Source organism: Pteronotus mesoamericanus, unplaced genomic scaffold (assembly GCF_021234165.1).
Source record: "Pteronotus mesoamericanus isolate MK-2021 breed Mesoamerican mustached bat unplaced genomic scaffold, CSHL_Meso_final scaffold_651, whole genome shotgun sequence".
NCBI classification, from domain to species: Eukaryota; Metazoa; Chordata; class Mammalia; order Chiroptera; family Mormoopidae; genus Pteronotus; species Pteronotus mesoamericanus.
In genome coordinates this window covers 32,060,658-32,074,382 of record NW_026555325.1, presented here as the reverse complement: position 1 = coordinate 32,074,382, position 13,725 = coordinate 32,060,658, and the positions used below count along the sequence as shown (strand labels likewise).

Sequence of the window (13,725 nt, the reverse complement as noted above, 5' to 3'; positions counted from 1 at the left end):
ATTATATGTCAAACAGTACTAAAAAATACATTGTGAATTTATTAAAGTACAGTTATAGTAAGGGATTTTAATATAGTTCTTTGAGATTTTGACTTTCAAAATGTATTAAAGAACAAGACTATACAATTTGCACAGTATAATTTACAAGCTTGGTTTGATAGCTGTACATACATACACAATAGGCAATCCTCTTTTTTCAAGGATTCTGTAATTGCAAATTTGCCTACTCGCTAAATTTATTCAAAACCTTAAAATCAGTCCTCACATTTTACAGGTCATTGAAGGGCTGGTGCGTGTGCAGAGTGGCGAAAGTTTTGAGTTGCCTAAAGCCGAACAAAGAACAAAGTGACTTTCAGCTCCCATAGTGTAAACCAGTGTTCTTTTCGCAGTCTACTTAGTGCCATGTTTGTCACATTTTTGTGCCTTTTATTGATAGTTTACTGTTCAAAATGGCCCCCACGGGTAGTAGTCCTGCAGCGCTGTCCAGTGTTCTTCATAAACTGGTATGTGCCTTAGGGAGAAAACACCAGGTGGTTAGATAAGCTTCGTTTAGTCATGAGTTACAGTGTTATTGGTCACAAATTCAATGTGAATGAATTGACACTATATATTATTAAAAAAGGTGTCTTTAAACAGAAACATACAAAGTTATGTATTGATTGGTTGAGGAAAATGTTGAAGAAGCTCATGGGAACCTAACCATATATTTCCCATAGTGGCGATGATTCAGCATTAGCTAATTCCTTGTTCACAGCTAATACAAAAACTGACTGGAGAGAGAGAGAACTTTTATCCTCTTGTATGCCACTTCTTTAATTAATCTTACCCCAAGTCTGCTTCACCTGTCTACTTGCCTCAGATTCTTGTGGCTCTTGTGAGATTACAGATAGAAGTTAAAGGTAAAGTTGTACTGATGTAAAGTTACTGTGTAATTGTCAGGTTGAGAGAAGGAGCTAAAATAAGATTTATTTTCTTATTTTACATAATGAGTAGTCACACAATTTAAAGTGAAAGAATAAAACATGTACATAATAAGTATATTAAAGTTAACTTAATGGGAGGGTTGGGGGTGGAGGGATTGAGCAGAAAGGAAAAAGGACTCAAGGACATGGATAACAGTGTGGTGATTTCAGGGAGAGGGAATATAAGGGGGGTAAATGGAAATGGAAAAAATCAATTAAAAGTAAAAAAATTAAGGTAACTTTGAAGTGTTAAAAATAAGTACATTTATCAGGAAGAAAGGGAAGCTGATACCAGTGAAATAAAAGACTTAATTGAAATATACTACATACAATGGAGTACTTTACACTTGTTTGAAAGATAGGAAATAGGAAAGGAAAAGAAGAAATGAAGAAGTTATGTATGTGTAGATTTAAAAATTTCTCCAAGATATATTAAGAGAAATGAAAGCAGTGCAGCACAGTCTATATAATGGTATCTTTTGAGTAAGAAAAGAGGAACCAAAGAATGTATATTTAATTTACTAGTGTAGACATAGAGCCTCTACAAAGGTAAGAGACAAATAGGAAGTTAGTAGTCTCTTTGCATTGCCTATTCAAAAATTTAATTAAAAAGTTTTTTAAAGTTGTTGCCTCTGAATAGTGGGATTGGTGTGGGAGGGAGAAATTTTATTTCTGTAATGAAATTTTTTCCATGTGCCTATGTGTTGCTTTTATATTTTAAAATAATGTCCTGTGGGTGCAAAAAAAAAAAAAATCTGTTTGAAAGCCTCAAATGCCTATTGGTGTGTGCTTGCATGTACACATACTGTATTTCTCAGTGTATAAATAATTATATACTAGATTTTTGTCAAACCTTTTCCCCCTCTGTGATCCTTTCTCCTCAATTTGAAACTTTGATAATATTTTGTATTGAAATACAATTTACGTACCCTAAAATTGACCCACTTGTAGTGTACATTTTGGCGGTTTTTAGTATATCGCAAAATTATGCAGCCATCACCACTAATTCCAGTGTATTTTTATCACCCCCATAAAGAAATCCTGTAAACATTAGTAACACCTTTCCATTTCCCTGTTGTCCTACCCACATACCAGCCCTGGCAATCACTCGTCTACTTTCTTTTTGTATGGATTTGCGTCTTGAGAACATTTCATACAAGTGAAATCATACAATATATGGCATTTTGTGCCTAGCATTTTTCACCTAGCAATAATGTGTTTACGGTTCATGAATGTTGTAGTATATTTTAGTACTTAATTCGTTTTTACGACAGTATATTCTATTGATGTATCACATTTTGTTTATCCATTCATCGTTTGATAGTGGGTTGTTTACATTTTTTAATGAGAATAATGCTGCTATGAACACTCCGGAACAAGTTTTGTGTACACATATCTTCTTAGTTCCCTTAGGGAGTAGAATTAAGTCACTGATATTGACACAGTAAAGAAAAATAGACCAGTGGAAAAGAAGAGAGTCCAGCAATAGACCCATCCATATATAGTAACTTGATATACAACAAAGGTGATACTACAGTGCAGTGGGGAAAGGTGCTGGTCTTTTATACCATATTTTGCCATGTATAATGCACACTTTTTTGCCCAAATTTTTGAGGGAAAAATAGTGATGTGCATGATACATGGGTAAATACTAACTCCATATCTGCATGAATGGTTTTCTTTTATTTATACTTATGCATTAAAAGTGTAACTCTAGAAAGTAGTAACAACATCCCTATGCAAAATAATACCTTGGAATACAATACTTGGCTTTACATATAAATAAGGAAAATTGAATTAAAAAATTAAAACGAAAGATTTTCCTGAAAGTTTGGACCAAAAAACATGGGTGTACATTATACACGGCAGCTCATGATACACAGCAAAATACAGTAATAAATGATGCTGGATCATTTGGATATCTGTATGGAGGAAAAATAACTCTTGACCCTCAACTCTTACCACCATACAAAAATCAGTTCCAGCCCTGGTCAGTGTGACTCAGTTGGTTGGATCACCCTGTGAACCAAAAGTTCGCAGGTTCGATTCCTGGTCAAGGTGTTTACCTGGGTTGCATGTTCTGTCCCCTGTTGGGGCATGTGTGGGGGACAACTGATCAGTGTTTCTCTCTTTATTCCCCTCCGTTTCCCTCTCTTTGTAGTCCATAGTGTGTCCTTGGGTGAGGGTTTAAAAGAAAAATCAATTGTAGGTGATTTGTAGGTCTAAATACGAAAGCTAAAACAAAAAAGCTTTAATAAGTATACTGATAGCAATTTTATAAATAGGTCACAAAAAGGACTAACCCTAAAGGAAAACACTTGACAAATGTAACAGCTTTTAAATGACACCAATATGTGAGTTAAAAGTCGTAAAGGATTCATGCCCAGAATATGTAAAGAATTCTTACAAATCAGGAAGGAAAAGATGTAACAGTTTATGGTCAGTGTTTCAAAGTCATACTGTTCTACCAAGCTTATAATGAAAACTAGTAGAAACATGTTCCATTCTTCCAACCCTGTATTCATTCTTCATAGGGCCTTACATCCTTCTCACCTTACAGCTTTTTATTATATATCTTTTGTTTTATCTATGCCTGTATTTCTAAATAAGATTATTATGGGTCTTTGTCTTTTTCAGTTTTAGATATTTATTAATTTCCTATTATAGATGATGAGTTAACTCTGTTAAATGATCCAACCCTCCACCCCTCTAGAAGTGCGCTTCCCTGACTTCATCTTAATTTATATATATCTCAATTTTTGGTTTGATTGTTATTTTATTGTTTATAGTATGACCGTGTAAATTTTATATTCAGCTATTAGATGCCATGATTACATTTCTTTTGTACAATTTGTTTCCCTAGAGTTAATAGTTGACTTATTTCTGGGTTTTTGTTTGTTTTTTTTTGTTTTGTTTTGTTTTTAGTATTTATGATGAATGCTCACAAACTCTCCAGCAGAGGTATATGAATCTTTCATTATTTTTAAATTAATCAACATTCATTGTTTTTTGTTCTTATGCAGGCTAGTTGCTGTTTTCTCCTGGATGCCTGTCATCTTAATCAGCATGGGAATTCCTTTTGTATCTGTTCTATGTGTAAGCTCTTGTTTCCTTTCTGCCAGATTTTTCTCATTCTTGGTTTATTCCTTTGTTTTGGTGGAGCAGATTTTCTAGTAACTTCCTGAGAAAAGGTATATAGGCTGTTAAATTTTTGAGACCTTGCATAGTCTCCTCCTCCCACTGGGTTGTTACATTGGGTGTGGACTTCTAGTTTGGAAATCCTGTTATCAGAGTGTTGAAGGCATTGTTCCATTGCCTTCTAGTGTCCAGTGTTAGTACTGAGCACTCCCAAGTGCCTTTCTGATTCCTGATCCTTTTTAAGGATCTTCTCTTTGATCCTCAGCATTTAAATTTTTAAATTACAATGTGCCTTGGTGTGGATCTTTTCTACCAGTGTGCTTGGTCTGAAAGTGTGTCTTTCCAGTCTAGGAAGTCATGCAGGGAAAGTTTCTGGAATTATTTCTTTAATAATTTCAGCTCCTTGATTTTCTTGTTCTTTTTTCTGTAATTCACATTATTTGGACCAGGACATGTTGGATAATTCTCTAGTTTTCTTTTTTAATTTTCTTGGTCTTTTTTAGGGAAGATTTCTTCAATGTTGTCTTCAAATCCATCCATTTTTTTCCCCTATTTTGGCTGTAATGTTATTTTCAGGAGCCTTTCTTGGAGTTTTTTTCTAAATGTTTCATTTTTATAGTTTGCTGTTACTAGGGTATATGTAATAGTTTTATTTTTGTCTGCAGTTTTGTTGTTCTCTGTGTTCTATTTTATATGGGTTTCTTTTTATTTTTGTTTGTATTTCTTTAGATTTGCACTGATATTGGGCTTTGTTCATACCTATACAGTAGGCACTGAAACATTTATTGGAAGCTTTGTGTATGTAGGCAGTGCCTATTGACTGATAAATTTTGCAGTAGGATGACTGGGCTGGGTCATTTTTCTGAGGGTTGTTTTGTTTTGTGTTTTTAGTTTATATAAATCTTGTTTTTTGAGATGATCTGTTTACCTACAGAGAAATTCTACAATCTTCTACTTGTGCAGTATAAGTTTGGTTGCTCACTTTCTGGAATTGAGCACAGAAAAGGGGCCAAGAGTCTCTTCATTTAGTGTGTCACCTTGCACTTAATATCTTTTATTCTCAAATGTGCCTCATATGCCTTAGTTTAGAGTTCTTCTGGTTCAGCGTTCATTTCCAGAGATTAAATCTAGCCTCCAGTATTTATAAGCCTGCGGTTATATTCTTTTTATTATTATTGTTTTCATGTATGTAATGTGTTGTTTTTCTCTGGCTGTTTTCAAGATGATTTCTTTTTGTAATGTTTAATTTTTTATTGAGGTATAATTGACATACCATTATTAGTTAGTTTCAGATGTACAGTATTATGATTCCATATTTATATATATTGCAACGTGATCACCATAAGTCTAGTTGACTTTTGTCACCATACATAGTTAAAGCTGTTTTTTCTCTTGTTTTATACTCTCACCAACTTTCAGATATACATTATAGCATTATTAACTGTAGTCACCATGTTGTACCTTACTTACCCAAAACTGGAAGTTTCTGTCTTTTAACCCCTTTTATCCATCCCCTCACCTCTCACTCCTGGCGACCATGAATTTGTTCTCTGTATCTGAGTTCAGTTTTATTTTTAGTATTAGAGTCTACATGTAAGTGAGATTGTGCGGTCTTTTTTGTCTTTCCCTGTCTGATACATTTTACTAAGCATAATGGTCTCCAGCCATGTTGTCACAGATGGCAAGATTTTCTTCTTTTCAATGGATGAATAATACTCTATTTTGTGTGTGTATATATATACATATCACATTTTCTTTATTGATTAATGGACACATTGCTTTCATGTCTTGGTTATTGTAAATAGTGAATATGGGTGTGCACAGACCTTTTCGAGTTAGTGGGGGGTTTTTTTGTTCATTTGTTTTGTTTGTTTTTTTGTTTGTTTGGATAAATACCCAAAAGTAGAATTGCTTGATCATATATGTGGTAGTTCTAGTTACAATTTTTTGAGAAACTTTGTACTGTTTTCCATAGTGTTTGCCCTGATTGACAAACCTACCAACAGCGCACAGGGTTTCCTTTTCTCTAATTCCTTGTCATTACTTGTCATTTCTTATCTTTTTGGTAATAGCCATTCTGACAGGTATGAAGTGATATCTCATTGTAGTAGGATTTTTTTCTTTACCTTTTGTTTTCAATAGTTTGACTGTGGTGTTACCTAGAAGTGGAACTTTCTTTTACATAAACCCTAATGGTAACTACAAAAAAAAAAGTCTAAAACTGAGACATGTAACCAAAAGAGGAAAAAGTCATAGAATACCACCAAAATAAAATAACAGACAAAAAAGCAAGGAAAAACAAACATTGGAGACACAGAGCTACAAGAAAACAAAGGTAAAATGGCTGTAGGAAATCCTTATATACATACAGTAACCCTACCTGTAAATGGACAACTCACCAATAAAAAGCACAGAGCAGCGTTTCAATAAAAAAAACAAAGCTGAAGTATATGGTGCCTTCAGGAGATACGTCTCACCTGCAGGGACAAATGTAGGCTAAAAGTGAAAGGGTAGAAAATGATACTCCAAGCAGATTGTATCCAGAGAAAAGTGGGTATAGTATATTATTATTATTATTACTATTACTACTACTATTATTATTATTATTATATCGGACAAATAAATTTCAAGATAAAAAACGTAACAAGAGACAGAGATGGACATTTTGTAATAATAAATAAAGGGAGTAAGGGAAGATATAACACCAGCACTAAAATATATAAAGCAATTGCTAATGGAACTAAAAGGAGAAATGGACAAAAACACAATTACAGTAGGGAACCTAAATACCCAACTGACAGCTATGGATAGATCATCCAGGCAAAATCAATAGGGCCCTAAATGACACATTAGACCAAATGGATATAATAGCATTTACAGACCTTTCATCCCCAGAATACCAGATAATATATTCTTCTCTAGAGTACATGGAACCTTCTCAAGGATAGAACATATCTTAGGATATAAAACTAACCTCAATGAATTTAAGAAGATTGAAATCATACTACACATATTCTCCAACCACAGTGCTTTGAAATTGGAAGTCATCTGCAAAAAGAAAGCAGGAAAAACAGGGTATTAGACAATGACTGAGTCAAAGAAGAAATGACAAAACATCAAAGGATACATAGAGACAAATGAGAATGACAATATAACAAATAAAAACTTGGGATATAACAGAACAGTAGTAAGATGGAAGTTTATATCATTACAGGCCTATCTCAATAAACAAGAAAAATTGCAAATAATCTAATGTTTCACCTTAAAGAACTAGGGGAAAAAAAAAAGAACAAAGGAAGCCCAAAGTCAATAGAGGGAAGAAAATAAAAATTAGAGCAGAATTAAAATAGGAAAAAAATTAATAGAAAAATTAATGTAACAACTGGTTCTTTGAGAAGATTAATAGGTATGATTGTCTTTGTACTTATTTTGCTTCGAGTGATCTGTGAGCTGCTTGAATCTGTAAATTTACATGTTCCACCAAGTTTTGGGATTTTCTGGGTATTCAGATACATTTCTGCTCCTTTTTCTCTCTGTGACTCTCAATACATGCTGAATTATCTATCTTTTTCAATAATTTTCTTCTTTAGTTTCTAATACCTTTTGATCTTCAGTACTGTCTCAATTCTGATGTGAAGCGCAGGCAGTGAATTTTTTTTTTAATTTGGTTTTGGAATTTTCACTTGACTCTTTTATATTTTTATCTTTCTGCTGAATTTCCAATTTGTTCATCTATTACAACTGTACTTTTCTTCGTTATCTTCAACATAGTGACAGTAGCAGCTTTTAGAGCTTTGCTAATTCTAATATGAGTTAACTTGTGGTTGGTCTCTATTGTCTTTACTCTTGGTTATGGATCACATTTCCTTGTTTCTTCGTAAGTTTACAAATTTTGTTTATATCCTGCACACTGGGGATGGTACATTATAGTGACTCTGGGATTTGGTGTATTATTCTGGAGAGTGTTGTTTTTTGGTTATTATTTATATTAACAACGAATTGACTTGGCTGAACTGAAATCTAAAACCATGTCTCCCTACAGAGAATGGCAGGCGAATAGAGATGAATATCTCTGTTCAGTTGTTTTAACCTTACCTGGACTGCTTAGAGTCTGTTCCACTCTTGCATAGATCAGTGAAGGGATAGAGGTAATACGCAGAATTTGCAACTCTTTCTTTGGTGCTTTATTTTCCAGCATATATCTGCCTTCTTTCAGCTGCTGTCGTAGCTCCAGACTGGTTTTTCAAGCCAGTAAGCCTGCATGTTATGATCCAAGTTTCATCTGCTCTGTGCAGCTCAGACTAGGGATCTTCCTACCAGCAAAAGCTGTTAAAAACACAAAACCCACTTAGCTGTATTCCCTTCTTACAAGTGTTGTGTCCTGTCCCGACTGTGCCTACTTTTGGTTGCACAGTTACCCTTAGTTAGTTGTTTTTTATGTATTTTTCCAGAATTTATACTTATTTGTGGGAACATTGGTCTGATAAGAGGTATTCTGTTACTACTCGTGGCAGAATCTGTATTTTTTAAATTACTTTTTTTTAAAGATAAAAATATCTTATGAATTTATATTACTGTTTCCAATTCAAAACAGAACTACAAGGTTTTTATTTGTATCTGTATCTTCTTTCTTCTGTATCAAGAATTGTAGTTCTCTGATACATCAGATAGAGGTTTGATCTCCAAGATATATAAAGAACTCACTCGACTCCACTCCAAGAAGACAAACGATCCAATCAAAAAATGGGCAAAGGACCTGGGCAGACGCTTTTCCAAGGAGGAGCTACAGAGGGCCCAGAGGCATTTGAAAGGATGCTCAGCATCACTAGCCATCAGAGAAATGCAGATCAAAACCACCATGAGGTACCACCTCACACCGGTCAGAATGGCCATCATAAACAGATCAACAAACAACAGGTGCTGGTGAGGCTGTGGAGAAAAGGGAACACCAGTGCACTGTTGGTGGGAATGCAGACTGGTACAGCCATTGTGGAAAGCAGTGTGGAATTTCCTCAAAAAGCTGAAAATGGAACTGCCTTTTGATCCAGTGATTCCCCTGCTGGGACTATACCCTAAGAACACCAAAATGCCAATTCAAAAGAACCTATGCACCCCAATGTTCATAGCAGCACAATTGACAATAGCCAAGTGTTGGAAGCAACCTGAATGCCCATCAGTAGATGATTGGATCAAAAAATGATGGTACATTTACACAATGGAATACTACGCAGCAGAAAGAAAAAAAAAAACCTACTAAACTTTGCGACAGCATGGATGGAACTGGAGAGCATTATGCTAAGTGAAATAAGCCAGGGGGCAAAAGACAGATACCATATGATCTTACCTATAAGTGGAACCTAACCAACAAAACAAAGATGCAAGGAAAATAAGACCAGCAACACTGAAAGGAAAAGAAACCAACAGAGACGAGAGGGAAGAAGGGAGGGGGCCGGGGGAAAAGGAAGGGAAGGGGAAAGTCAAGGAACATACAGCAAGGACTCATGGACAAAACCAAAGGGGAAGAGCTGAGGGAGGGAAGGAGGGAGGGGGCAAGGGAAAGTGGTGGGGGGAAGGCAGAGACAAGTGTATTTGAAAAAATAAATAAAATAAAAAAGAATTGTAGTTCTCAAGGACTTGAAACAATGATAGAATTAATATATCACATAATTGTTCTTTCGACACACTTGTCTCAACTACTTGTGCTATCTCAATAACCAAAGTGAATATTGGCAACAGTTGAACATTTTTTCACTTATACTTTCCATAAAAATTCCATCTCCCAATTTTTAAACTATTGTATTAACAATTCTGCATACATTTAATCATTAAATTTTATAGTTTCTTCCTTGTGTTTCTCATTTAACCTTTATCAGTAGGTAATATTATTGATTACGTCAGTTCTTAGGTTGAAACTTCACTTTGGTTATCTGAATCTTGTTCCCTGAATTCTTTTGGAAGGTTCATGAAAGCATTATTTTATGATTTCTGACATTTTTATAAATTTATTTATGCCTTGTATGTGTTAAAAAATCAATTTTACTGGATATAAAACACTTCATAGTTGCCTAAATATCTTAAATTTGTTACTCTATTTTCTTTAGCATAAAGTGTTGCCTTTGAAAAATTTGATATTCTTAGGTGCAACATGTGTTCTTTCAGGCAGTAGTTTCAATTTTTTAAAAAATTTTAAGGAGAATTTCCTGAATTATAGTTTCTACTTATTTTTTTCTTCCAGAAGTGCTCTTTAAAGACTTCTGTCATCTGAAGTTGGATCTTTGTTGCTTCAGTATTTGTTGCTTTCTCTCTCTCTCTCTCTCTCTCTCTCTCTCTCTCTCTCTCTCTCTCTCACCTCACTTCTTTTGACTTCAAAAGTGTTCCCCCTTTTTTACCTTCTAGTTCTCTTAAAGCCTTAACTGTTTGTGTTTTCTTTTGGGTTCATTCAGGCTTAATCTTCATTATTGAACCTCCCCCTTCCCCCTTTCTGTTGCTTTCCTAATTTCTGTGACCTTAGAAATTTCTGAGTTTTATGAAATTTGATTTATGTTCTTTCACATCTTCAGTCATTTTACTAATTTATTTTAGCTCATTTTGAAATAGCAAGTTACAGTTTTCATCTATTTTGTGAAATGTGTATGCATTTCTGGTATGCTTTTATTATCAATATATTATTCTGTATCTTTTTTTATTATAACTTCATCGGATGATCAACATGATTTTTTGTTGCTCACTCTTTTGTGGGTTTAGAATGGCTTTTCTTATAGAGCTCCCTCTGCTGTTATTTTTGGGCACTTAAGTGTGGCATTTGCTTTTTGAGATTTCTAGGCTTTGCTTTCTTACCCTCATTAATGTTGATATTCTTTTTCCTTTGTCTTCATTGTACGTGTTGTGTTTAATTTTGTTTCCATATCCAGTAATTTATTTTTATTATGACACCCTTAGTGAAGGATTAGTTTTAAGAGTTCATAGGGGCTAAATTGCTCCAACTTCTTTAGACTTCACCGTGGACCCCTTGTACTTAGTCACTATTGGAAAGGGCAGAAACCTCCAGTTATAGCTTCTGTACTGAAATTTGCTTACTGGTCAATTTGCATTTGCTCTTTTGGGAGCTACTGTTGTCAAATCTGTCAGACACCATACTTCTTTTTGCTTCCTCTCTTACCAGTGCATGTCCTATGTTTGGTGATCTGTTCCCACCTGTTATTTTAGGGAGATTCCTGGTCACCCAGTTTTGTTGTAAATGTTGTGTATGGGTTTGGAGTTTATATATATGTGGAGATTTAGAGATGCTCAAAAATGCTGCCACTGCCTCCATTGTCCATGAATCTTTATAGTTTATCACTTCTTAATGGCTATTTATATGGTGATCTTTGTTTCAAATTTGATCATCTTGCTCTGATTAGATTATATAACTTCCTCTAAATAGTGCTTGAATCTTAATCACTTTGACTGCTATTTATGTTGAAAACAGCCTTTACAGTGTCTATCATAGTATTGGACATGAATGCAAGTAGCTCAGGGTCATCAGTTTGGAAATTAGTGTAACAGTAATTATGGTTTAACTTTGGCAACCTTTTAATAGTAGGATTAACAGCTACTGTTACAGATTGAAGGGAAACATTATCAGCTGGCGTGCATGCACATGAAGTTCTTTTGTGCATCATCTTTGGTTATATTCCATAGCCTGTCTTCCTCTCGCCTAGACGTTCCTGGAAGACATGGATCTAATGTGCTGTTGGTCCAAGTGAGGCCATGAAATAATAAGCATCCTAGAAACCTCTTGGAAACATAGCAGACATCATTCTTCAGAATGATAAGTCATTTCTGTTTGTCACAGTTCAAAAAAATATTGTAAAGGAAATGTAGAAACTCTTGAGTGAAGCAGTTAAAATGGTCAAGATGATAAAAAGGTTTTCTTAAAACACTTAGAACAAACAAAAAAAACCAAAGGTTGTCCAGTTTGTTTATATGAAGAGAAGGCCAATGGGTGTGGATGGGATCTGAAGGAATTTGCCAAGATCGTGAAGAGAATTAAGGAGCACAAATAGTACTTTCAGTTAAAGGAAGCATTCGTTTTTACAGATTGAATAGTAGTTTTAGGGATCTTGTTACCCTAACAAATGCCCAATTCCTTTGCTTCTGAATTTGGTTTTGTAAAAAATCAACCAGTATCCCTGACTGGTCTGGCTCAGGGGGTTGAGCACTGTCCCATGAACCTAAAGGTCACTGGTTCAATTTCCAGTTAAGGCACATGCCTGAGTTGCTGGCCAGATTCCTGGTTGGGGGTGTGCAAGAGGCAACCGATGATGTTTCTCTCCCTCTTTTCCTCCCTTCCTTTCTCTCTAAAAATTAAAAAAAAAAAAAAAAAAAATCTTAAAAAAAAAGAAAACTAGTAAGTTTGTTCCTAAAATACAGTGACTTTTATTGACTTGATAAAACTTTTGAAGATATTTGTAGTATTAACAGGTTGGTATTTCTTTATTTTTACTTCATTTGACTTTATTGCTGAAAGGTATCATAATTTAATTTATGAAGACAGTTTACTTCATAATATGTTTCATTTTAAATTCTAATTTTTACTTTTTAAAAAATCTTTAACAGGCCTCAACAAATAATGAAAGCTCTAATCACAGTTTTGGAAGCTTGGGATCTTTAAGTGACAAAGAATCAGAGGTAAGTAACTTCATTTTAACTATGGTGCTGTTAATATAAAGCTGGAATCACCCTTTTAAAAAATTAGTTTTTTTCTTCATCATTTCTTGTGCTAAATGTTAATACTTTTTAAGTTCTTTTTGTAGGAGCATTTTATCTGCCTATGAAGCACAGCATTCAGACTGAAGACTGTATTTGGCATTAGAAAGAAAATATATTTTTTGGTTATGTAGCTGAACTTGTGGCATAGGTGTTCTTAATGGAAGACAGTTACTAGCCATTCATAATTCTAGGAGATGAAGGTGGTTTTTGAAATACATTGTTTCACAGTTTTCTATTATTTCTCATTAAATCCTTTTAGTTTGGCTCGGAGTAAGGATTTGTTTACTTTCTGAGATACAGATACAAGGTTTTTTTTTCTCTTTGTGAAATCTCTTGTGGAATTTCATGCTGTTGATTTTTACATTTCTTACTTAAAAATATCTGAAAAATCCCCCTTTGCACCCACTTACTGACCCCACTAGGAAAATAAATTCAATTTTGTTAGTAGTCATTTGGATCCATGGTAGAGTTCACATTGACCATGATACACTTGATGGCATCTTTGAAAAATGCGTAGACAGGAATGTCTGAGTTTTAGCATTTGCTTATTGATGCTGCAACTTCACTTTTTGTGGATATAGCTTGTAATATTGTCTCTTCTCAAATTATGGTGTTCTTTCTCTTTTTGGTGTATATGTGTGTATGTGTCTGTGTGTATGTTTTCTCTGTCAATGTTAACTTATTTCTACTTGGTCCATTTTAGTCTTTTTTTAAATTTGGGTTAGCGTAGATCTATAACCTTGATAATACCAGAATGTTGTTAGCACTCAGTAACTCGTAACCATTCAGTTTTGGTGTTCAGTGGAAGGGGAATGTCAGTGGTGGCATCTTTGTAAGCCCTGTGTTATGGGAAGCATCTAGGAACCTCTGGGCA

General features: G+C 34.5%; 1 protein-coding gene across 2 annotated transcripts in view; it reads left to right on the top strand.

Moving 5' to 3' along the window:
- TLK1 (tousled like kinase 1) overlaps nt 1–13,725 on the top strand; it is a 137,930-nt gene that overhangs the window by 52,987 nt on the left and 71,218 nt on the right. For both annotated transcript variants that reach the window (XM_054562584.1, XM_054562583.1), the window contains exon 3: nt 12,699–12,770. In XM_054562584.1, the coding sequence (XP_054418559.1) occupies nt 12,699–12,770 (72 nt within the window). The remainder of the gene's footprint in view (nt 1–12,698; nt 12,771–13,725) is intronic.